The sequence below is a fragment of the Amblyomma mixtum genome, chromosome 2 (genome assembly GCF_055824585.1).
Source record: "Amblyomma mixtum isolate Tamu chromosome 2, ASM5582458v1, whole genome shotgun sequence".
Lineage (NCBI taxonomy): Eukaryota > Metazoa > Arthropoda > Arachnida > Ixodida > Ixodidae > Amblyomma > Amblyomma mixtum.
In genome coordinates this window covers 118413537-118438906 of record NC_143013.1, presented here as the reverse complement: position 1 = coordinate 118438906, position 25370 = coordinate 118413537, and the positions used below count along the sequence as shown (strand labels likewise).

The 25370-nt window shown below is 45.8% G+C and overlaps 2 protein-coding genes across 2 annotated transcripts; both read right to left on the bottom strand.

Moving 5' to 3' along the window:
- Positions 1-7856: 7856 nt before the first annotated feature.
- LOC149360720 (cuticle protein 10.9-like) lies at positions 7857-14106 on the bottom strand. The gene is made up of 3 exons (XM_089569380.1): positions 13200-14106; positions 10349-10465; positions 7857-8591 (listed from the first exon to the last, which is right to left on the bottom strand). The coding sequence occupies exons 1-3, from the start codon at positions 13227-13229 to the stop codon at positions 8331-8333; spliced, it is 408 nt and encodes a 135-aa protein (XP_089425506.1). The 5' UTR covers positions 13230-14106; the 3' UTR covers positions 7857-8330.
- Positions 14107-16122: 2016 nt separating this feature from the next.
- LOC149360719 (adult-specific rigid cuticular protein 15.7-like) lies at positions 16123-24168 on the bottom strand. The gene is made up of 3 exons (XM_089572496.1): positions 24016-24168; positions 19747-19809; positions 16123-16510 (listed from the first exon to the last, which is right to left on the bottom strand). The coding sequence occupies exons 1-3, from the start codon at positions 24016-24018 to the stop codon at positions 16289-16291; spliced, it is 288 nt and encodes a 95-aa protein (XP_089428622.1). The 5' UTR covers positions 24019-24168; the 3' UTR covers positions 16123-16288.
- Between the last annotated feature and the right edge of the window lie 1202 nt (positions 24169-25370).

Sequence of the window (25370 nt, the reverse complement as noted above, 5' to 3'; positions counted from 1 at the left end):
CTGGGTGGGAGCCGACCGACAACTTTCCATCGGTTGGCATGCCGTTTTCTTGCATTTTTTCAAGCCCTTTCTGCAGCTTAGGTCCACCTTAAACTATCCTGACATTCACCCAGCAGTTAACTTTGCCTCTCCATCGTAAGTTACGTGGAGCATCTGAACTCCTTCCAACCGTTCGCGATTAGTACTCACCCACACAAAGCATTTTTTACATGCTATCAGCCATGCACACAGTACAGAGTATGTTTGCGTTACTATCCTAGTGCGGGTTACATGGTGAATCAGCGCTTCTCCTGTGTTCTCGTGTCTCTCTTTCGTCCTTGTTGCTGCGCGCTGCCGCTTTCCACTAAGTTTGCATCGTTGCATATGAGGATGCTCGATACCTTCTTCTCGAATACCCAAAAGATGGTTCCTTCTGAACCAGGCTGGTGGGAGATTAATATACACGGCAGAAGAACGCAATAAATCAGATTATATACTGAATGTTTTACATTCGTTAGCTTACGCATTTTTTGTTTCATTGCTAAAGATTCAGACTATACGTCATGACTAGAGACCGGATTTTATGCAAAAGCCTATTTTTTTAATGCTTCGTAGGCGCACCATTTTTACATATGAGCACGAATTAGGTGTTGACAATATGTTTAACACTCTTTTTATAGTGCCTATAAATGCCTATTTTGGGTGTCAGTGCCTATAAATGCCTATTTCCGACGTCGGTGCCTAAAAATGCCCTATTTTATAGAAAGTGGGCCTGGAATACGCTGTGGTTTTGCTTTCAGATTCTGTTTGCTTTCGAATCCATTTCGGTTTTGAGTAGAACACACACGTGGCAACATTAGATGACCTCGTCATTTGGCTGCGGTGAACACTGCACCTACGTCGGCTGTGTACACAATACCAACCACGTCAGCCGAAAATATCGAAGCAACCTTTTTCCTAATTTCTGCCATTTTATCGTGGCAGCAATGACTTTGGCTGTTCAGGTGGTAGTTGGCCAGATGGCACCACATTTCGGAAAGTATACGGAGTAAGTTATAGGTCCGTCCAAATAATTCCCAGTTGGTTCCAATTGAAACCAACTGTAAAATGTTCCATAAACCTGCTGGAAACAGTTTAACTGATTAAACTCTCCACCTGGGTAACCTGCCTTATTTTTTGCAGTCAGTCTTGGACAAAAACGAGGGGTTCTCAGTCCTCAAGCAAATTTCAGGAGTACTTACCGGTGAACATTCTATGATACCGAACAGTGTAAAGCCATCAAATGTTCCTAAGTACAAGCATGCTCCTGTAACATCCATTGATGTTAAGCGTTTTTTTTTCATCATACAAGCTTGTTCTTACTGATAAGAGGCATCAACCTGGAGATAGTGCTTGTCTGCTACTGCTTCTATAGCTTTAACAGTGATTTCTAAATGGACGACGTTTATTTTACCATGGATCCTCGTGGATGTACGTAGGCCCGTGCAGAACTATGATTCTTTTCGGCATATTCCGCATCAAGCAGCACTTTGTCTAACATTTTCTAGCACCTCGTATTTATGGTTTCCAGACCCTTCTAATGGCAAGCACCATTTGATAGTCGCGTATCTCCAGACACATGAAGCCACAAACTATAAAACACTGTTTACACAAATGACTACATATTTACTCATGTTGAAGCATCGTGTATGCCTGAAATAAATAAGTTCAATTCCTGTGCGAGCGAAGACTGAACTCATTTGTCAGATGCTTTGAATTAACAATGTTTCTATCAATTTCTAAATACATGGCCTCCTGTTAAGGTGTTCATTGTTTCTACTTTTGTACACAACAAGCGAATTGTTTGTTTCGAGGTATACCAAAGTGTTTTAAAAGGGCTGGTAACCGTCCCTTTTGCTCTGCTGAGGCATGTGTATTGTACGAAAAGTTGCGCGACAGGCTTTAAAAAAACGGCTTCTAACGTTCGCACCTTGCTTAAGGTCCCAAATCATTCCTGCTGTGTTTTTGTTTTATTTTACGGCAGATATTGCGCGCTGAAGTTCAGAACTGTGTGCACTTTTTATAAAGTTTATAGTGCCTATATTTCTCCGTTAGGTGCCTAAAGGTGCCTAAAGGTGCCTAAAACGTGCTTTTTAGTGCCTAAAAATCCGGCCTCTAGTCATGACAATAAGAACGGCTGGCAACGAATCAGGTGCATTCGCCTAGAAAAAAAAAAGTGACTATGAGTACAAAATATCTTCGGTACTATTCCTATATAATTTAATGAAACAATCTTAAAGGAAATATTTTTGCTTTTGACACACAAGTGGATGCAGTGGTCATAGCTTAAGCGCTAGCGCATAATCCAAAAATTCGCAATTGTGGAGGTAGCCTTTGTCAAAAGTAACCAGGCTGCACGTTCTTCTTCTCAGTCGTATATTGAAACTATTATGACAGCCCTCGAGCTCTAAATCTCTGTATGGTAAGAAGAACCCTTGTTCTCACCTTCAAAGAACTTTTTGATCTTAAGGGAAGCCGTGATGGCTGTGTTATACGAATGAGAAGCAAACCATGAAGCCTGGTTACCTTTGAGAAAGGCTGTACGTCATCTAATTGATGTTTGTGAATGACGATATTTTTGACGGGGATATTGCTTACAGGAAAGACATGTGCTGTTATAAGCGAGAAAATGGTGCAAGAGCACTAATGGGTGAATGAGTCCCGGCGGACTCATTAGATTGTTAATCACATTGCAGCAAATGAAACTACGGTTGAGCTAACATTTTCGCCATAGGGTCCTAGGTAACTTTTTTTTCTTTTTGCCTGCGCTGAGCTGGTACAAACCGGCCTTCAAGCAAGGCTTCCAGACTTAAATAACTGTATAACGAATGCATACCATTCAAAAAAGTGTAATTTCTTTTAGAACGTTTCTCGATTCAAATAACATTTCTAGCCTCCACTAACTTGCCTCCTGTCCAAGTAATTGGCTATGTGAGTATGTGTATGTGTTATGCATTATTACCATTTATGGTACATATGTTATCGTCGACTCACCGCTTGCTTATATGGTTTTGATTTTCGGCCGCCCGGTAGTGTTTATTTTGCTCCTTAAAATCCCTCCAGAATTCTTTACTGGCACAACTCATGACCTGTGTGTCTTGAAGTATTGCACATACGAGCTCGCGGGCGCCGTTTCTAGCCACGTTTTAGCGTCTAATCTGTAAGTTAACGCACTGTTCTGCCCGCTTCAGCACCGAAGGGAAGCCGCAGCGTCTGCTAGGAGCCTAAGACTTTTGACATAATAATGTAAATAAACAAAAAATTTCCGCATCCATTCCCACGCTTTCCGTGCGGTGCTTACCTGCGTATCTTGCCTCTCAATCAGAGCCCCGTGCTTTGTAGAGCGTGCACGCGAAGGCACAGCCTTTCATGCGCCACAAAGCAGCGGCACGTGTCGGCGCTCGAGCGGGAAGAAGCACGCCTCGTACACGTGGAACATGCCATTTCCTCGTCACGCGTTTTGCATCTCGCGCCGAGGCGCCCGCCCCCTCTTCCTTCCTGGGCCACATCATGACATGCGTCGCCATTACGCAACTCGGAAGCACGGGAAACACTCGCTTTCTGCCAGTCACGGGAAATTGCTGGCGTTAATTACACTCTGGTCGCTCTCTTTTACACTATGTAAAATGCGTTCAGCAGACTGAATGTGGCGCCCAGCACTGCATATACATACATTACGCGAGCCGTACCTACTCTTGCACAGCTCAGCCGTCGACCGCCGCTGGCAAATTAGCCGGAGGACTGTTTCTTTCTTTTTCTGCTGCGCACTCCTGCTTAGGCCGAGCCTCAGAATGTCTTCAGGAGCTGTGCCAAAGTTGTGAAACACACGTATAATTCGTCTAGCTGTGATCAAACGCAATGCGATTTCGTGCAACCGATGCCGTCCCGTGCTCTGTGTAGGGCCGTTATGAGCTGTCTCATAGCGTTCTATTCAGGGAAGGGACTATGCTCGCGAACAGCTAAGTGATGTCAGTCACGAAAACGTTGTTCCTTTAGCTGTAACTACGAGCCAACCACGAGTACCTTGAGCTCTGGCTACTAATCCTGAGCCGCGAAAAGCTGATCATCTTTTGAAGTAGCCAACTAGGTCTCTCAAGTGCTTGTACTGCTTTTTACAACACTATTAGAGTGGCTTTAGCTTATGAATGCGGTACCAAGTTCGCATCTTTATAATCAAACATATTGTTCTTATTGTCGACCTCTCTGCAGAACCTTGAACCTGTGCAAGTTACACTGAACGCAAGAATAAGCATCGTGAGTTTTTTTTTCCCTTGCCAGAACGCATGTGATTCGTGAAAAACAAGAAAAAACGAAAGACAGGAAAGCATAATACGGCATGGCAATACTTTATATTCAATAATGCGCCATGACTCTGAAATTTGATAATAAAAACACCGCATTATTTACACTTGACAACAAAACACAAGATTCTGAGAAAGCAAGCACGGCAGAATTTGCAAAATTCGATGCAAAATAAAAAGGATCAGTTGAATGTGGTTATATCCACGATTCAAAGTCTGTAACATATGTAATGGCTATAGATAAAGAGGCAGAAGGTTCAGAATGTATTGCGTGAGTTTTACACGTATCAACGTAACGTCCGCGTTTCGTTCAACTGGAATAGTTATAAGTTTAAGCCCGCACCAACACTGCTTCATAAAATGGTAAAAATACATGTCGCAGCCCATTCACCAGCATAAAATTTATGAAATTTATGTACTTAAAGAGGCATAATAGCACAACAGACCACAATTTCACTGCTTATAAGGTCAAACCAAAGCTTCCACAAAAGACAGCTACTCAGTGCAAGACAACATTGATTACCAACAGTGCCACGGTCAGCGGATCCGAATGAAACTTTTTCTTCCGAGCACATTTGCGCAAATGAACGTTTCAGGCTTTCATTGGCTCAAAACAAAGTGCACAAAAATAACGTTCAGAAATTAAGAATATCCACAAAGCTCGAAGATAGCGTCAACATAGCAATGAATACTAAACACAGCGAGCAATATGTGAAGCCCAGCTATTACAGTGCATGCAGTCGGCATACAACAGGGCTTTTTACTCTCAGTAAGCGCCATGCTAATGCGTCTGATATAGTTTGTTAACAGCAGCGTGCAAGTTGGCGCCACTACCTATTTACATTTGTGTCAGCGTGCATTGTAAGCGTACCCCGCGCATTAGAAAGAGTAGATTGTCCTTCCTCGCGCATCGAAAGCCAGCGAAAGCAAGGCAATAAAAGCAAACGGCCGCTTTTGCGGTGCCATTAACGACAATAAAATAAACCTCGCTGTCCGGCACCCTATTTCGCAAACAAGCTAGGATACAAGCAGGGATGCGTGCGCAAAGACCCTGTTCACAGCGAAAACAATACGTAACGAGCCTATTGTGTTAGACTTGACCCTGGGTCCAAGGACACGCCGGATGAACGTGAGACACGATACGCCAAGCAAGGACGCGCCACCTAGCGGGCGACAATGGCTAGACTCCGGGAACCGATTGGGCTCGAGAAAGTGCATCGCTGTGCCCCTAGAAGAGTGCGCGTAGTGGACAGAGAGAGTGACGTAAGCGTGCTTCTTTCTAGTAAGCTGTAGAAACCGCAGTAAAAAGCTACTGTAATAGTGTTTGCACCCGCAATCTGCACTGGACAGAGTCCTTATATTGGTGCAAAAATAGCGTTCAACCTCGGAGCACTTCGCTAACGATTGTCTCGGTAACCTCTACCTGCCACATCTGACCGGGACGCACTTCCTTGGCTGCATGTTCGCCAGGATGCGCGTCATCGCCTGCCGAGAAAAGTCAGCAGGCAGTCCGTTTTAGCCGCCGAGTTCTTACTACAAGGACGTCTCGTGACCTCGTCCTTTCGTGACTTGCTTTATGGTCATGCTTTTTGCGCAGTGTAAACGTCATGACCATCCCCGAAACGTGCAGCCGCGTCATTAAGGAATTCCTACTTGCAAGTGGGGAACAACTTGATGCCTGTCGCCTTATTGCGCGAACAGAGCGGTCTTCAAGTTGAGTGCCAAGCGTTAAATTTACAGCAACACCTCTACTGTGCTGGCTGTTTACCGATGTATTGCATTCGGCTCATTGTCCGAAAGCCGCTGCATGGGCATATATGCGAAGAGGAAGGAAAAAAGTGAGTCAAACGAAAAGCTGAATATGCTTAAAAACGTTAGTTGCCTTCAGCAAAGGGTGCCGTTGATATTGCAAGCAGGGTGATTTGCGAAGCAGTTAAACTTTGCGCCAGAAGTGCACATTACACACCCGGTGTTTATGCATCCGTTTTAGTAATAGCAACTCAAGCTTGTACGCTTATGCATGGATATTCACTTATATCTGCTGGTAAAATGTACAATATAAGCACACCTTAGTGTATATTAGCTATAATGGTTTCTTTGCCTTATATACACGAATATTTACACACAAGGACAAAAATTCTAGAAGGTAGAAGAAATTTGCCAGCAAAGATGACTCGCAGAGTGGTGTGTAGCTGGTGGCGAAGAACAAATTAGAGCATAATAACGTGAATGCTAGATCATACAAGAAAGGAAAACCTACATTCGCAATACAGGACAAAATAACGTGCATTCCGGCCAAGGTGCAAAAATATGCAGAACTTAGTTCAAAAGACATTACACATACAGTATCGCATTCTTTTCACTTGTAGATACCTCATGCAGAGCATTAAATTGGGAAACTTTCGTCGTCTCTTAAGCACCGCGGAAAACCAGGGCTCCGGTTTTAAAATCTGCAAGCTGCCGTGTTTACCTTTGCCTCTTAAATTTAAGAAGTATGTCCTAATAAAAGCGTCCAAGATCCAGGTTTCATATTTGCTGGGACGAATCCCGACCTGGCCTTGAGCCCAAGTTTACAATGTGAAACTTTCGGTCAACTTTGTTGCAATGGACGCTCCCCGTTATCGCTTATTATTGTTCAGTTCTTCCATTGTGATATCGAATGCCGTCAGCAGTATATTGCAAAAATTCTACGCATAGAACAAAAAGTTACCAGTCCCGACAAAAACAAAGATGGCCACACATACAATGTGCAGCGCCGCATGCGTTTTGTTTGAAAGCGAAAGACTACGCTCGCTTCCGTGGTATCTGGCCCAACACAAGGTCACTCTCACAAAGGCTGCTGTTAAGACTGGCGGCTTCAAAAACTAGACCCCACAAACGTAACCTTCCACTCCTGCAGTCGGTGTTCGCCGCCTTCATTAGATAATTACAGGGTGGAATCATAGATAAGGTTTATAAGATAGCGCTGTGCAAGGGCATTGAGCTACTTCCGAGTATTTTTCGCTCTCCAAACAGTATCCTTCCGAATGTAAGAGCTGTTCTGAAGATTTTCTGAAGAACTTGCTCACTGCACCACGTCCGCTCCCGACACGCATGAAGAAGCGCTTATCCCGCACATCACAGCAATACTACGCTCTCGAAGCAGGACTCGGGGTTACAGCGAGGATATTAACTTTCCGCTTCAAGGCTCGAGCATTCCTTTCACAGAAATTCTTTGTGACAATACTTTCAGTTTTCTGCAGTCATCAGTCACGTGCAGCAAAGACGAGAACATCTTACAGGCGTGTTGGCTACTGTTTGTGTGTATCTATAGTAATGCTTTCTAGTTTATTTACCGAAGCTACTGGGTTTCATTAGCGACTTTGAGAAAGATGCTTTAGCTTGCTAAATTAGTGTAAAGTGAGAAGGGCCCCTTTCAGGAGTTTTTTCGTGTCTAGGAGTTGTGGTCTGATTGGCGTGGGTGGGTTTCTTGTGCTCCCTTTTGTGTCATCCTCTTTCCGATTTTTTTTTTCTCTAACGATTTTCTCTAAGAACATGTTGCAGGGTGCGCTTAAAGCTAGCTTTAGTGCACTGGCTTGAGGCAGTGCGTGTACCCTGAGACAATTGTTTCTCATTACTATTTTTCTTAGTCTCATGTACGGCGAGTACTAAAGATTATACTGTTGCTCCTTTTTTATCAAGTATCTCGCTGCCGCTGTAGATAGCCCCTCCTGTGCCGTTTAAAAAGCTGCTAACTGCAGTGCAACGGGTGGCTACTCTGTGTCAATTTAGAATCAGAAGAGTCTGAGCTCAACCCGGCCTAGGAGGGGCAAAGCCAACAAGCAAACTTGAGGCAATGCCAATCTATTTGATCGTAAATTGCTTATGCTGTCATCCCGTCCTCTCTGAACCCGCACCACCAAATACCCGAAGGCGGCCTGCAGCCGCCTTGTGCGGCCACATTTCGGTTAGGTACACAGACAGCCCTCACAATCCCGGCGTTTCTCACGCTGCGGGCACCGTGGACACTCGCTAGCGGCCATGGCCTCCACCTCCACTGGAGAGCATTTTGACGGCGGCCGGCTGTTGGTTGGCCGTGCCCGGTTCGTTGGTGAGCACCTTGGCGCGGAAGCCGTACTTGTCGGCCACGTAGTGCACCTGCCGGAAGTGGCCCCACGCGTCCGTGTAGCCGTAGCTGCCCTGCACGCTGCCCAGTCCGTTGCTCTTCTCTTCGCGGTGCTGAGTGCCGTGGCTGTCCAGCACCTGGTAGCCGAACTTGTAGGGCTGCCACAGCTGCGCCAGTGAGGACCCGCACCGTACACGGTGCAAGAACCATTCTCATCGATGTTTTTGACGTTTTTTCTTCCATTTTCACTAATGACAACAGCTATCGGATGCTCGATTAGTTGATGGATACTCGATATCATCATCATCATCAGCCTGACTACACCCACTGCAGGGCAAAGGCCTCTCCCATGTCTCTCCAATTAACCATGTCCTCTGCCAGTTGCGGCCACTGTATCCCCGCAGACTTCTTAATCTCATCCGCCCACCTAACTTTCTGCCGTCCCCTGCTACGTTTGCCTTCTCTTGGAATCCACTCCGTTACCCTTAATGACCAGCGATTACCTTGCCTTCGCATTACATGCTCTGCCCAAGCCCATTTCTTCCTCTTGATTTCAACTCAGATGTCATTAACCCGCGTTTGTTCCCTCACCCACTCCGCCCTCTTCCGATCTCTTAGTGTTACAACGACCATTTTCCTTTCTATAGCTCGCTGCGTTGTTCTTAACTTAAGCTGAACCCTCTTTGTTAGCCTCCACGTTTCTGCCCCATAGGTGAGTACCGGTAAAATACAGCTGTTGTATAGTTTTCTCTTGAGGAATATAGGGATATTGGATGCTGTACTTTAAATTTTTAAAAATTCCCATGGCTAAGCTCATTTTGTCGTCTCCCAGTCAACTGTCACTGATGATGGCGAAATCTAGAAAACGCGCACTACCATGCGTAATATGAAAGGGAGCAAAAACTGTGCACAGAAGTGCAGATTTTCTGGTCATTTCTTCAATAAAGTTAAGAATTACTTTAAAATATCGTACGCCCAGAGGAAACTGGCTACAAAAGGGGAAAATCTGTGCCTTTCAAGCACAGTTGCTAAGTACTGAATTATTGAACACTTCCACATAATTCTCTCTAAAGTGCGCACGGGAGTACGTGAGCAATGAATACACTACGTTAATGCGTGCGCTGAATTACTTGGTATCATTTAGACTGAACTGTTTGCCTAATTTGATCGTGTTACTGAAGGCAGTCGCTCGTGGGTGATGCTTGGTTAGTTGGCATTTCAAATGTACATGCCAAACCATGTGAAAAGACCCGGAGGTATAGAAACGCCAAAGATCCGCTGCTATATGACATCATTCCGGCATTGGGTCTATTCTACATTACTTATATTTAAATGAATGCTCATTGCTAAACCCTTGAAACAGCCGTTTCCTTGCGAATTATCACTGATTTTTCAGGCTCGTCTATAAAATGCATGCGAAGGATAATAAATAACCGCACATTGTTTACAGCAGCTCTCAATGACTTGGCAAGGTTCATGCTGTTGTTGTCCAACGCTGGTTATGCATACCAAAGAAAGCCATAGGGACGCTTACAAAGCAATGTGTTACAAAGAAAGGCATGGCGGATGTCCTCTATAGATGTACTCAACTATAACAGACACTGCATTGCTTCTGAGTTCACTCATTCACTATAGTGCTGTGGTCATTCTGTAAACGAGCAGGATACACAACGTCGACCCTTTTGTCGAGCTTTAGAGCCTTCATGTAACTTATCATTGAATGATTCCTGCGTAATCGAGGCAAACTTCATGATAGAGTAATTTTCCTGCAGCGTTACTACACCACAAAGCTAAAACTACAAATTAAAAGGCCGCGAATACCTCGTCGAAGGCAGTGTCCAGGTCCCGTTTTCGCTGCAGGATCACTGTCGCTATGCAACGCCTTTAAACAAAGCTCGTATCTTTTCATAAAGGCAACAATTACCTTTCCGTAGCCAATGCCGCCACCGTAGCCCCCGCCTCCGAAGCCAATGCCTCCTCCGCCGCCGCCCAGGTAGCCCCCACAGGCTGGGCCCAGCAGGGCTATCGTTAGCAAGGCGCACTGCAAGAACAGCAATACACATAGCGTAGTTTCCTCATTCCTAGATCGCCAAAACAGCCAAACAAGCCGCCGCGTAAAACCCGTTTTGTACTACAACCACTCATTCAACTCAAAGGAAAAACTACGCTTTCTCTTCCTTGTTTCCTTTTATTTTCTTTTAATACGTGTACCTTAGCTTTGTTTAGGAACGTACGTGTTTCATTAAGAAACTATTATCACCTCTCGGACTGGACTAATCGGCAGAAATGGCAGCAGAAATTGCATGGCTTGCTGTACGAAATAACCGAACGTGTCTCTTTTGTAGCTCAGCACCTGAAATAGGGCTGAATGGCACCCACTGCCTTCACCCAGGCGAGCATTTTCTGCGAAAAAGAACGCATTCGGCTTCTTTATCTTTTTAAATTTTTGAACTAAAATGTTCAGAACATTTCTTGCTCCAACAACAGCACCCACTCGAGTTGCTCAAAAATCACCCCCGACTGCATTTTCCAATAATTCTGAACGCCCTAATGGTTGCATGTCCAAAAAGTCTCTATACACCACTTTTTCTCACTTTAGAATATCATTTTATCAGTACTTCACTCCTTAAGCAAAGACAGCGCAGTTGTCGATTAATGATAGATGGCAGCTCGATTACTGGTATGTCGCTTGCTCACATTCTCGGGAGTCCACACGTAGTAAATGCACATTCACAATAGACGCAGTGCGACTCCAGACCACCACTGTGAGGAGATAAGTTAAAATACGGGCTGCGCGCATTACAACCAACAGCCAACAGCTTCGTGGCTTAAAAAAGGGGGCCCAATGTGGCATTCCTCTTGAGGCGGCGGCGCAAAAAGAAGAAGCTGCCTGTCTTAAGAGGATGCGTCTTCCTACAGAGGGAGGGGCTGCCTCAAGAGCCGCGCTGTTTACTCATTTCTTCCTAGTCCTTCTGCACTGCCTGTCTGAAAATGAAGAACCAGGGAGTTCGGCAGCCACAGTTGTGACATATCGTACACGCGGATACTTATGAACAATTATGGAGGGATCTCTCCAAACTTTCTTCATAAAGACGCAGTTGGCATTGAGCTGCGTCCAGTTTAAAGCAGGTTTCATCACCTCGTGCGAAGCAACCAAAATCACTCATTCTTATCCGGCAATTTGATACAGATGCATGCAAGGTCCGCCAACAATCCCCGGGCTACAATATCTGTTCTTGGGCAGTTTAGTCGCGCCCTTGCGGCACCTGTGAGGCTACCAAGAACTTCGGGGGCGAGGATGGGACTGGTCCCCGTCTGCCACAGACTGTTCGACTTCACCGAGTGTTGGTCTTTTTGCCCCTGAGATGGACTCTTGGAGGGAACTGCGCAGTTCACTTCCGTCTTTTATATCTGCTGTTTCGCTCGCTGCACCGAATTATTTATGCAAAATCCGCTTGATAGTGCGCCTGGCTATCCTGCATATGTAAAGCATAACATACTGTCAGCTTTTATTCCGGGACACTTCAAATGGTTGAGCATGCTTCCTGACTACGCGATACTCGCAGCGATTCTTAGAGATCGGCGACATTTGTTCATTCCAAATGAATCGAACAACAACAGCCATAGTTTCTTACTCAGTTGTGTATACTGATTTTTTCTTTACTGCCCTCTCCCGAAGAAATCGGTAGGCTAGCCTTTCTACAATGCAACGCAGTGTATTCGCAGTCTATATACGTGCGAAGTGTATTTCATCGGGACTTTAATGGCATACAGCCAAATAAAACCTGACGGCTGCTATGGGAACAACACAAATTCAATCCATTGCTCAAGCTGAAGGCTCTCAGAAACTCGGCTAACTGCTCCGCTAATAGATACTTTTGTATCTCAACATCTTTTCTCTACGTGGAAAACACAGAGAACTGATATTTAGGATTTTTCAATGCATTGTTATATTCGAAACACGTAAGTATGCTATCGTCGTATAAACATACAGAAATAAAGCACATTGTGGCCTAACGGTCCTGTAAACACGAACTTTGGTCCCCAAAAAAACTTTAAAATAGCCTGTTTTAGTGAAGCGACAGAAAAGCAAGAACAGTTTCACTGACACAGAAGTTATTTACAAAACGGAAAAGCGACGACGGAATATAAACACAGTTATCAACAACTATGTCATGAATGTGGATCAGAATAATAAATTCTGTAGAAAAATACACCGTAGAATCACGACCAATAAGTGTACAAGCTCTCAGAAAGCTTCGTCTCTGTCCTATAAACATAGTTGTAATGAAAACCTTGCATATGCCTAATAATGAACACACAATATATTAATAACACTAAATAAAAATTAATCTAAAACGGACGTAATCAATCCAAATCTCAGTCAGTAGAAATATCATAGGTGTGTAGAGGTTCGGCGCTCGAACTCTTTACTGCCTTCAAATGTATACGGTCCTATCGACAAAGCATCTTCAACTATAACTAAAAATATGAAATTGGTGGTGTCGCTAAGAACAACATTGGGGCTAACGCTTGTAGGCTCACCATTTATTCAGTCGTTGCAGAAAGTATCAATCCTAGCTTGAAAACATCTCGGAATAATCTGAATTTCTACCTGTATCAAGTTATCATGTAGGTACTGCGACCTTTTCCGTAATCTATTTCAAAAGCATTTGTCCCTGTTTGACGCGGTTTGTCTCACCAATTCTTGTGGCTAGATTATCAAGTTTTCGATCAGTCCGAGCACCTTGGCGCAGATACATATTCGTACCCACCAGCCCGAAGACGCAGCTGTAACTTTCCATGTCGTGTACTGCGCAGACTACCACAGACCCTGTCGTTTCTCCGGAGGTAAATCCTAGGCGGCGTCACTGTCCTGGACGGGGCGGAACAAACAGGCACGTTTGCACACGAGGGAAAAGCCACGCATCCACGACTACCATCTCGGCATGGGCGCGTGCTCTTATAAAGACGCCCATCGTCGGACCCGGCACCGCAGCACGAGGCAGGAGAGAGGGCAAAAAACAAGCGAAGCTCAGCCGGGGCCCATGGAAGTTCACGCACGGCTGCCGGTGATGCCGCTTTCCACAGGCTTCGGAAGGTAGTTCGCGGCGCGCACCGCCTCATCTCATGCGTGGACGATTACGCGAACGAAGTCTGCTGCAAGTGCCCGAGATCCTGATACCGCACTTTCACTTCCCGGCAGTGCAAACGGGCACCCCTTCAGACCCCCCGCCCCCGCTTCCCACTGCTTCGTATTCCCAAAGCGCGCTAAATATTTTCACAGCAGCCGTTCCTGTTCCGCAATTCGGTGGCTTAGAATTTTTAAAAAGCGGTGCCGCAACCGTTACTGGGGCGATTAACTTTTACTATTTTCTGAGCCCGGCCCTAGAATTATGCGCGGCGCAGCAATTAGACGGTGATTTCGAGGAGAGACGGGCTTCTTGTTACACAAGTGCTCAAGCTCTTGCTCGCGAGGAGGCAACCGACCAAGCCGCTCTCTTTGGACGCTTTCTTACACTCTGTAAGGCCTCACCCGGGTGCGCATTGCAAGATAAACAATTCAGGAAACCGGAAAGCCCTCGGCATTAAATTCTATGCGTGAAATGCGTATTCCCAGAGCTGAGGTTAGTGTTTTAACGGTTTGTACTTTCACGTCGACCATGAATTCCAGCGGGCGCAGTTAGTTCTGCATGTCGAGCCACAACTTCCGTAATCAAGGAACTGGTTCACTGCTACTATGGTTTGGGTCTCCGATGTCGCCTTAAGTGGCTCTTGAAGGCTCACGTCGTGAGCCCGCACTTAGCCGCAAAACGACGCTGCCATCCAGGATATAGCCTTATTTTGATTGGCTTCTCTTAATTATACCGGGCGTCACAGATGAAAGCAAATCAATGGATGCAATATTTCTTCGGATTTCAGGACCGATGAAATAGCCAGATATTGATACTCAAGTTACGCCACAGATGCCTGCGCTCTCTGAGGCCGTACTGCTGACTTCGGAATTATTTCACCACTGAGCGCGACTAAGCAAAGATGACACCGCGTGAAGGTAATTTAGACTGTCAGAATAGGCGGCCAACACAGCTCCTTCCATTAGCGTATAGTCACCGCGTCTGTTTCATATCTTTTTCCTGTAGGGCCTTAGTACGCCGGGCAACAGCAGGCATGAAGAGGTGATTCTCTACTGCCTCATAAAAAATCCGGCAAACTGTGCATTAAACGGTTCTATACCTTCAACAGGAAAACGGCGCAAAAGACGTGGACAAAAGAGACAAACACGACAGGACCAGGCGCTGGTCCTGTCGTATTTGTCTCTTTTCTCCACGTCTTTTGCGCCATTTTCCTGTTGAGTCATGAACCAACTAGCCCAAACTAGAGTTATTCTTGAGCATGGTTCTATACCACCGCCTAATGCCGCTCCGGTGCCCAATGTGCAGCTCTTCACGATTCTCTCGACACTCTTTCTCGCATTGCCTTTTGACGACGCCATAGTAAAGACAGGGGCACTTACCAGACATCCTGATAACAGGACTGCTCTTCCAATGGTGCAGCTTTAGTCGACATGTGCATATACCCGGAGACGTTGAAGTAACAGACCGCACGGATGAACTGTAATGTCTTGGTTCTCGGCACCTTTTCCGCTGAATGTTGGCATCATGCAACTTGCTGAGTGTCGAAGAAAATTAATTTTAGTCTGTAACCAACAATTTCCCGCCCTTTGGCTCGCAATTTGTGTAGAAATGACTGCGACAGCTGTAGTGCCTTTGCGCGGTGTGGGTGCAATGTTCTCACAATGCGCTTGTGCCTTATGACCAAATTTATGCGGCCGCTAGTAGGCGTCATCTCTAGGCGCTTGCTTGCAAGTCATGGTCTTCCATTCATACATCTTATGTTGCGTCGTCTCCTGACATCATATGGCTTGTTTACTTTTATTTTTGGTCGTCACGTATAAACCGTAAAACATTCCTGATGCAGTTATCATAGCAAAGCAACAGTAAACTTGCTTCTGCAGAAACAGGGTGGATTTGATTCGCAAATTATGTTTAGCCTTTCGGCTGAAAGCGACCCGCTTATGTTCCTCGACAAGTATTGTGAGCCTCAATGCGAAAGTGGTCGTTTTGTTGTTGGGCGACCAAATCCGACCAATTTTTTATGGTGCGACGATACCTCATTCTAAAAAAAAACGTTGAGGGATGCATGGATCAAAGAACAAGCTATCCCCGTATATTTTGTTCTTCTTGTAAATATAAATTACGATTTAACACTTTTTTCATGTAGCCTAGCCCTAAAATTATCACCTTAAAATTGATTCCTACTGTACTTCACAACTGGCCGCCGCGGTGGCTCAGTGGCTACGGCGCTCGGCTGCTGACCCGAAAGACGCGGGTTCGATCCCGGCCGCGGCGGCTGAATTTCGATAAAGGCGAAATTCTAGAGGCCCGTGTACTGTGCGATGTGAGTGGACGTTAATGAACCCCGGATGGTCGAAATTTCCGGAGCCCTTCACTACGGCGTCCCTCATAGCCTGAGTCGCTTTGAAACGTTAAACCCTAACAATCCAACCCAAAACTTCACAATTGTTTGCCTAGAAACAGCGCGCAGTCATCGGTGTACCACTTAGCGTCCCAGTTATAGGTGCACATGCAGAACAGACAGTTCAATAAAAAAAAGCTGAAAAAAAAGCCCACACACAAGTTTTTGCGAGAGATTCCCTTTATGCACCAGAAGAGCACTCGTCACATTGCCGTTCTGCGCCGGCCAGAGAACAGCTATGCAGTTCGAAGTGTTAAGAAAGAGGAAGCACAACCGCCGCCGCCGCCACTGCCATCCCTATGCGTAGTCACCGCCGTTCAGTGGAGGCTCATCGACCTCCCCGCGACACTCCCGGGACGTTGCTGTTGATGACCGGCTTGTAGCCGTTATCGTCGGCCGTGTACTCGGTGTTGACGAACTGGCCGTCCTTGTGCACGATGCCGAACGAGCCGCGGCGGTTGCCCGAAGCGTCGCTCGACTCCTCGTGGAAGTGGCTGTTGCCCTCCGGGTCCTTCACCTCGTAGCGGAACTGGTACGCTCCGTCCGCGGACTGGAACCGAAGCAGATGGACGAAAACTGTTATCCCAGAACATCCCGGTAGAACCGCGCACATGTAAATTAACAGCATCCCCAATCACCTCAATGGGTGGCGATAGAGAGGTTTGCGTGTGCTAGGGGGTGTAGTGCGGGAAAGGCCCTTAACAACGAGTAAATGCTGGCTATGGTGCCGCGTACCGAGACATGTACAGTCTTTGTCAAAAGTAACGAGGCTGCACGTTTTTCTTCTCAGTCGTATACTAAAACTATTATGCCAGCCCTCAAGCCCTAAATCTCTGTATGGTAAGAAGAACCACTGTTCTCACCTTCAAATAACTTTTTGATCTTTATGGAAGCCGTGAGGGCTCTTCTATGCGAATGAGAAGCAAACCATGGAGCCTGGCTACTTTTTACAAAGACTGTACACACACAGAGGAAAGATGTACAGAAAAACTCGGGTTTTCTATCGATGTGTAAGTCCTAAAGTTCGGATGTTTAACTACTGCACACAAATTGAACATGAAACTGGCATACGCTCATGCACGCCTAAAAACGTAGTGTAGGGCTACCCGATAACGTCTGTTTCTGTGGCGTCTGTTGGAGTATTCGCTCTCTTGCCGTGGAACAAGTATAGAGCGAGGTGAGAATGTACCTGTCACCACGCGTGCACAGTAGCTATATGTTAATTGGGCATACAGGGTGTTTCACATAAGATTTTATACAGTTTTTTAAAATAGGCTTTCTGAGTTAGTAGAATGCTTTTTTAGGCACAGCTTTGTCAGCAGTGTAGTACATCAGAATACAGCTAAGATGTGCTAACTAGCAGGCCGGTTAACTGGTATTGAATACTTAGCTTTTTAACTATCAATGTTAGACACCTTATTAATTCAGAGGCGCGTAGCCCACCGTAAAGAATATACATATCTGTTTTTAGAATTTCGAAAAAATGGTTACCCTCGGCGCTGTGCCTCAACAAATTTAGGCTATTTTGGGGAGTTACGTACACTGGAGGGGTTCCTTTGGCTGCAGGCTTCTGAACAGCGCATGTATTTTGGCGCGATGTAGCCAAAATTTGTAGAGCCACAGGGCCAAGGGTAATTGTATTCCTGAAATTCTAAAAACTTCTATAGATATTACGTATAAGGTGGGCGCGTAAGTCTTCGCCAAATATAGTTGGCTAGAATTATTTGACCGTGGCTCCCCAGCAACACTTATATGGCCCTTCGAAAAACCTCTGCACGTGGCGCCTGACCGATATTCTTAAAGCATATGATACGACTCAACATTTTTTGCCCACCTCACCTATTGATGGTCAGGTAATATAAATGTTTTCAGGATATCTGTCGTGATCGGGCCACTAATCATTCGCAATCGTTGGACAAGCGCTCTTTATCAGCATGAAATTCTTTCCTTGCATCCGGAACGGTTTGGTCCAAACCTCTTTTTCTAAGCATTTCGCCCCAGAGAATCCGAGCACCAGGGCCTTGAAAAGCTTCTATAGTAGGATACAACTTAAAAAACAGCAGTTGCTAATACTGGGCTGCGGTCCGTGGCGTCCTGTATTACTACGCTGGCCAATCGCAACTGTAAACGAAATCAGCTTTTTAATGTTTGACTATATCAAACAATCCACGTGTCAATATAACAGAGCTCATAATTCTTTTTTCTTGTGATAAACGTCTTGTTTAGGTAATAAGAAACGTTTAAGCAGCGGACTACTTTTTTGTCGTGGAGGAATTCTGTGCGCAGAGGCTGAATGTGGGCGGAGCTTCACTGCAGACTTAAGTTGTATCTGACTATACCAACAGTAAACCCGGTGCGTACCTGGAGGTCCTGGGGATCGAATCCAGCACCTCCAGCGTAGAAGGAGAATGCTGTACCACTGAGTCACCGTTCATTTCGAGTCCGGAAATGTGCATACAGTGGCCGGCTACCGTACTTTGATTTATTTCAATTTGGTTATCAAGTTATTTACTTTTTTACTTCCTGTTCATCTATAAAATCTAAATTGATGACACTTGCAAGCACTCGAAGTGAACGAAGAGGTTTATCAGCAGTGAAACGGCTGGGTGCAACTCGCGGGCTTTTAAATATGAAGACCGGTAACGAAAGCCCGAGGGCGCGTAGGATTTTTAAACAGTTCGTTTTGGATCTGTGAATTGCCGAAAAATTGTAGTGGTACCAAATTTGTTCTGAAATGTTATCGGCGACATAATAAATGAATACCTGTGTAGACGAAATGAGCTCCAGAACATGTAAAGCAAGGCGCAAAAACCAAATGACACATGGAACTGCAACCAACAAATTGCACTGCAGCTCTCACTACTGCATGCTAGACATTGAACATGGGCGCCCGCAGTAGGATTGAACATGCCGAGTAGGAATTCCGGAGTCTAGACACACCTGGAACCCGCTCTTTAGCGCAGACTATCTTCTGATAAACCTACCTCACCGCTGCGAACCAACTGCAGCCTGCTGCTGCAGTCTGTTTAAAATTTCACACCTAAAGCTGGCATCATATGCAGGATACAGATTTACGTTTTTCTTTTCTCGACATCGAAAATAGAGGCGAGTGGCGCACATCATTCATATCCCTATTATGGCAAGTTTGAGTTTGTTGTCGCTTGTTCCAGGTGCAGCAGACTAACTATACAAAAAAAACAATCTATTGTAAGTAGGTTTTTAGTATTCTTAACAATGACATTAGGAAGAGCAAAGGAGTTGACCCCAATGCTTCAGAGGAACGATGGCGATTCCGCATCCATTTCTTTGCATTCTATTTCTTGACTTCCTAATGGCAGAGCGGTGCTGACATGTGCAAGCCGAAGCGTCAACTTTCGAGGCATTTTCTCCGCGTCCCGTTTTTTCTATTAGTCACAATTTAGTTTTTCTCACCAGCATGGCCTTGTCCTACCTTAATTTCTAATGATTTAACGGCGACTTCGTTCTTTCAGCAGCGTCTCATAAGATGTATCATCGCTACATATATCGGCGGAATAACAAACTGAGTACAAACAGATTTGCTGCTAGGCAAGCCAAGAATGACTCTGCAAGACTCCAACGACGTAGATCACGTTCCGTAAAATACTGAATATTTCTCTTTCTGTATGTTTCTCAAACATTTTTCAATGTTGCTCCAGTTTAAACCGAAACAAATTTCCTTACTATTGCTGTCCTGCTTTCCTAGCGAAATTATGAGCCAAAAGCGTTAAGGCCTTACATCGAACGCCAGCGAGAGACGAGACTTACCTGCTGGGCGCGCACCACTGTCACAGCAGCAACCATCAGGAGGAGCAGCATCACCATTTTTGCCTACAGTAGAGGAAAACAACAGCTTTAAAACATTTGGCCAACTCTGACACGCTAAACATTCTGCAGCAAGAAGTGAATTAGTTTTCGTTGAAGCAAAAAAAAGGCAATGCAATGAGAAGGTTATCCAGCGCTTTGAAATGCACAACGCGAATGCGCAAATAAGTCTGAACTTAACCGAGCTTGGCTGACAAGCGCGCTTGCATCACGAAGTGCTTCGCAAGATTATAGCTAAGTGAGCTTGGTAGAGATTTGGACGCGGACGTGATTTACGGTTGTAGAAATGTCAGGAAGGTCGCGTCATTGAGAAATCGCCGCACTCTCAAGGTGGAACGTTTTATCAGAAGTGCTTGCAACCAAGAACGCAACCCAGCTATGTTACGGCAGAGTTTTACGAATTAAGGTGACGTACCGCCTACTATCAATAAAAACTGCGCTATCAGTCTGCGGTCAGTGCAGTGAAATATAACTCCATAATGGCAGTGAAAAATTGTTTCTCGCAGTAATCTTACCGTGACCCTGCACCCACTACGCCAGGTATAACTTACTTTGTTAATCTCGAGTGCTGTAGTTATTTGTTGTTTGTGCTGTCACTTCGTTGTTAGAGTATCAAGCAGTATGAAAGAACGAATAAATGGGTTGGAGGGAGTTATGTGGGTGGGAGGGAGTTAGGTGACAATAGTTCTGTAAGTAAAACATCAAGGCGACGTCAATAACGAGTGGAGCGCGCAAAGCGAGAGAATACTGCTAGAGTACGGCAACAAGATCTGTTGGTTACGGCGCACAGCTTTTCCTCACGCTAGCCTGGTCTGTCAGATGCAATGTTCTAGAACGGCGTCAGCCCTGTACTCAGTGACCTGACTTTCAGAGGTGTCTCTCGCAAACGTGTTAAAAGCGCATAGCTCATGACAATCCAGCGCCTACATTGAAAACGCTTTGTCCGATGTTACTCGCCTACGGTCGCTTTCAAGGTAGGGCCACGCTGATGCATGTGCAGTTGATGCCAATATTTGAAAAGCTTCATTATTAGGTGCTTTCCAGGTTTCATGAGCTTCGTTTAGTAAGTTGAAAACCAGAATTTCGAAATAAAGCTGCTGCCTTTTAAAATGCCTTTTTATAATTTCCTACACCGCGAACCTTTTATAACTTGTCCAAAGGTCCATTCTTTGCTCGTAAACTAATAGGTTAGCTAATGAGCAATTCACAGGTTATCATTCATTGCAATCAAATTCGACATTTCTTCTCGCTATATGATTTATTATATGTTTTGAAAGCATAACTGAGGATACGTCAATAATCTCCTGATGAAACAAGACGTTACTTCTGGTGAAGCGCCCTCCAGCAAAACATTGTTTCTTGAAAAGGCAATACATCTACCACTCAGTGGCCCTGGGTTTCTGAAAGACCATCTCCTGCACGCTCTGGAATTATCGGTGGAAATAAAATATTTACATAGTAGTCACATTTAGCTCTTTTGACGTCTCTATTGAGTTTACTGCGCGTCTTTTCGTTTTCACGAAGACCGATTTCATCTCTTTTCCTGAGAAAATATATACAGGGTGTTTCACCTAAGACTTTCTGCAATTTTTAAAAATAAGCTATTCGAATTAGATGCGCGCTTTTTCTGGCATAGCATTGTCAGTGGTGTAGTACATCATAATTCAGCTAAGACATGCTAACTAGCAGGCTTGTTAACCAATATTTTATAGTTAACTTTTAAACTATTACCGTTGGGCTCCTTAATTATTGAGAGGTATGCAGCCCACCGTAAGCAATGTCCATATCCGTTTTTAGAATTTCGAGAACGCGATTATCCTCGGCGCTGTGACCCAACAAATTTCGCCTACATCGCGCCAAAATACATGCGGTTTGAGAAGCTTGCAGGCAAAGACACCTCTCCAGTGCACGTGACTCGTCTAAATAGGCCAAAATTTGTTCGGCCACAGCGCCGAGGATAATCGCGTTCTCGAAATTCTAAGAACGGATATGGACATCACTTACGGTGGGCTACATGCCTCTCAATAATTAAGGAGCCCAACGGTAATAGTTTAAAAGTTAACTATTAAATATTGGGTAACAAGCCTGCTAGTTAGCACGTCTTAGCTGCATTATGATGTACTACACCACTGACAATGCTATGCCAGAAAAAGCGCACATCTAATTCGAAAAGCTTATTTTTAAAAATTGCAGAAAGTCTTAGGTGAAACACCCTGTATATATATGTAAAAGACTGTCCACCGATTTAATCGTTCATTCGTGTAGTTCCAGTTATTCATGGTTTTCGTAGTACTCTGCGTTTTTGGCGAAGCATGAGCAGAGAACACAGGCGTAGTAGGACTTAACCCCCTCAGTCTCCTCAATTAGAGTTTTGCGCTTCCACCATTTTAGCAGAATGCTAACCCTTTCCTGATCGTGATCTCACCAGCATGCCTCCACTGTTATAGCGGTGTAATAATTAAGACGCTGTGCTGGCGATTACGTGTGCGCTAATCTTGCGCCGAATGGGTAGCGCAAAGCCATGGTGTAGTGCTCTAATTATCATTCTGCGATGACGCAATTGTTGATGAAAATCACTGAAGCCGCCAAATACCTCCTCCTTCATTTAGATGGTATTTTCTCGCAGAAAACATCAAAACTGTGCGTTTCTGTAGCCAAGGAGCCAACGGAGTCGTGGCTCTTCAGGTGCGCTGGCAAGAGTTTGCCGTAATCAAGAACCGCTCTGAGTGAACGCTTCCGTAGCACTTGACGGCCTATTTTTAGGTACGTCCCCATTCCAAAGGCCGATAGACGGCAACATAGGAACCAATGCAAGTGGTTGGGGAACAACTTCTGCCGAGTGGTACATACTTACCAAAAGACAGAAATACATGATGTCACTCACTCTAAGAGCTTCCATGCGGCAACAAACATGTGCCTATGCGTCAACAGTTTACTCGGACAAATGATTGGTTTAGTTTATGGGGTTTAACGTCCCAAAGCGACTAAGGCTATGAGAGACGCCGTAGTGGAGGGCTCCGGAAATTTCGACCACCTGGGGTTCTTTAACGTGCACTGACATCGCACAGTACACGGGCCTCTAGAATTTCTCCTCCAAAGAAATTCTAGCCGCCGCGGCCGGGATCGAACCCGCGTCTTTCGGGACAGCAGCCGAGCACCATAACCGCTGAGCCACCGCGGCGGCACTCGGACAAATGAGCATGCCTGCTAGTTTCTATGGGAGCGCAAATAACCTGCTCCAACAACTGTTGCACAAAACAATTAAGCATGGACAGAGCGCACACAGCTAGTGGTTTCACTTTGCAAAGGTAGTGACGCAAACATTTTTTTTTTCCCCGGGCAAACAGCTACACGGTGCTGTTTGCCCCAAATGGAAGTTTGTTCAAAGAGGAAGCCACAAGAAATCAACGAGGCGAGGAGTGGGCATTTCGTCATATGGTGCAGGGGAATTGGGATTGGGTGCACTTAGGGAGAACTTGTCGGGGCTATAGTGTAGCTACCGAAAATTATTTGCCCGCTGGATGGGAGAAAGGCCTGGAATCTCTTTTCCTTTCCTTTTCATGTAATAGCTCCATGGAACACAAACATTCGTTAAATGAAAGCGACCCAAACTTCATCGCCTAAAGAGCGCTTTCTAGAAACACATCCCATCATCCAGCGAGAAACAAGCATCAAAAATTGAACTGCTGCTTTGTCACATCTTTCCCTAAATGGGATAAACCTTTTCTAGAGTTTCTGCAGGCACGGTTGAACTGCGAGCTCGGGTTCTCTGGTCATTCTCATTTAAAATCAGACATCAGCTCCTTAATTTCAGTTCACTCAGGCGATTGTTCAAGATTACAAGTCCGCCTCATATGATAGAGCAGGGGCCTCGAACATCTTTGCAAGCTTTTACGTCAAATATAATTCAACACGCATGGCTGAATATTTATGCAAACAGAATCAAATGGGCGGATAGAAAGCCGTCGGAGGATACAGACAAATAGCTTTAACTCTCACGATAACACCACCAATGGCAAGCGCACTCGAAACGAGGCCCGAACCAAACCGTCCCTGATCAGTAGTCTCAGTCTCGCTTCTCAGATCTCGAACATGATCTCTGACCTCCTAGGGGTAGCATCCATCGAACTGCGCAGCCTCACGTGAGCTGGCGGACCCACTTCGACGCGCAGGTATGCAAGCAGGCGGCAGCGGCGTGCGGGTTATCCTCACCATGTCGAATCCCGTGGAAGGCGCACGCTGTGTAAGCACGGAGAAGAGAGTTCGTGAGGGGCTTCCGTCAACTGACGAAGAGGCGGACGCGCCCGCACCGCCTTTTATACGCGGCTCCCGTCCGTGTAAAACCCGCTGTTCGTTTTCTCTTGCCCCGCGTGTTTTCATTCGCGGACATGCGTCATCCTGACATTTCTGCCATCTCGAATGGTTGCGAGAGGCGCTCGTCCCGGCTTTGTTGGCAAGCTCGGTCTACAGCCGGATGATGGCGGCGGACAAACACAGCGCGCGCAATTACGACACACTCGCCGGGAAAACGCCCCTCTACAACACCCCCGCACTCTCCGCGGCGAACTCTCTGCCAGCCGCAAGAAGAAGAAACAACAAGAACTCTTCTTTTTCTCACTTTGCTGTTCAAACAGTGCTGGGAACGAGAAATATATCAGCATATCAGCCTTTAAATTCGCATACACCACCAGCTCGCGCCCCTGCCGATCGTCCTTCACCTTCAGCCAGGAAGCAGCGGGTGCCCAAGGCGTTCAAATATCCGGTGGAAGGGGAGAGAGTGTCGGCGAAATTACGCGTGACCAGCCATGATCGCCCCTTCCGGCCAAAGGTCGCTTGTGCGAACATTAGCTACGACCCGTCGGGGTCAAGGAGGAACTATCCTGGCGTTAGCCACTTTGCCGCCGCCGGATGGTTTGGCCGTAAATCCTCGGTCGCTGATTGTAGGAGAGGAGGGCGAAAGATATCGAGAACCGTGCTGGTGGTATTTGCATAGGAGACGGAGAGACCTTTTAACACCGCGGGGCGGGCTTCGGGGCCCCGCAAGTCTCGACGGGATCAAGCACTGGGTCAGATGGCACGTGCTGTTTGGCAGGTGCGAGACACCGAATGCTTGAGAAGAGAGTGGGACAACATCGAGTGTGGTAGAGGAAGGAAGTGCCATGGCACGGATTCCAGGCTGTGGGCTTTCCGCGCACGTATATAAAGACATTATGTGAAATAACGTAGCAGTACGCGAGCGGAACCGAGTCGCGTAGCAGCATGGAGCTACGTCGATACCGCTTAGGGTATTCTGGCCGTAAACAGAAGTATTAGCAGCGAACTAGCGTTAAATGCAGGCAAATCTCAGGGTGTTAAATACGAGCGCTAAGCAAGAACCATGTCACGAGCTAAGAAAAAGCTTTTCGTTCTAATCTCACTTTCGGCTTCTGTCCTCTTATGAGCTGCATGCTTTTAGTTTGAATTATTTACAATCAAGCCCAAAAGAATTGTTTGCTATGCTCTATTTCTGGTGCACATGGCTCGTTATAGCGTTTCGCTCAACCATCTCTGTATTCGCGCTTCCAAGC

Bases quoted from the DNA above. Each gene is read 5' to 3' on its own strand.
- LOC149360720 (XM_089569380.1), bottom strand. From the start codon at position 13,229: ATGGAAAGTTACAGCTGCGTCTTCGGGCTG. The intron at 10,466-13,199 runs GTGGGTACGAAT...CTGTTCTTGCAG, and splicing joins ACAGCTGCGTCTTCGGGCTG to TGCGCCTTGCTAACGATAGC. The intron at 8,592-10,348 runs GTAATTGTTGCC...TCACTGGCGCAG, and splicing joins GCGGCATTGGCTACGGAAAG to CTGTGGCAGCCCTACAAGTT.
- LOC149360719 (XM_089572496.1), bottom strand. The intron at 16,511-19,746 runs GTAAGTCTCGTC...CTTCGGTTCCAG, and splicing joins CAGTGGTGCGCGCCCAGCAG to TCCGCGGACGGAGCGTACCA.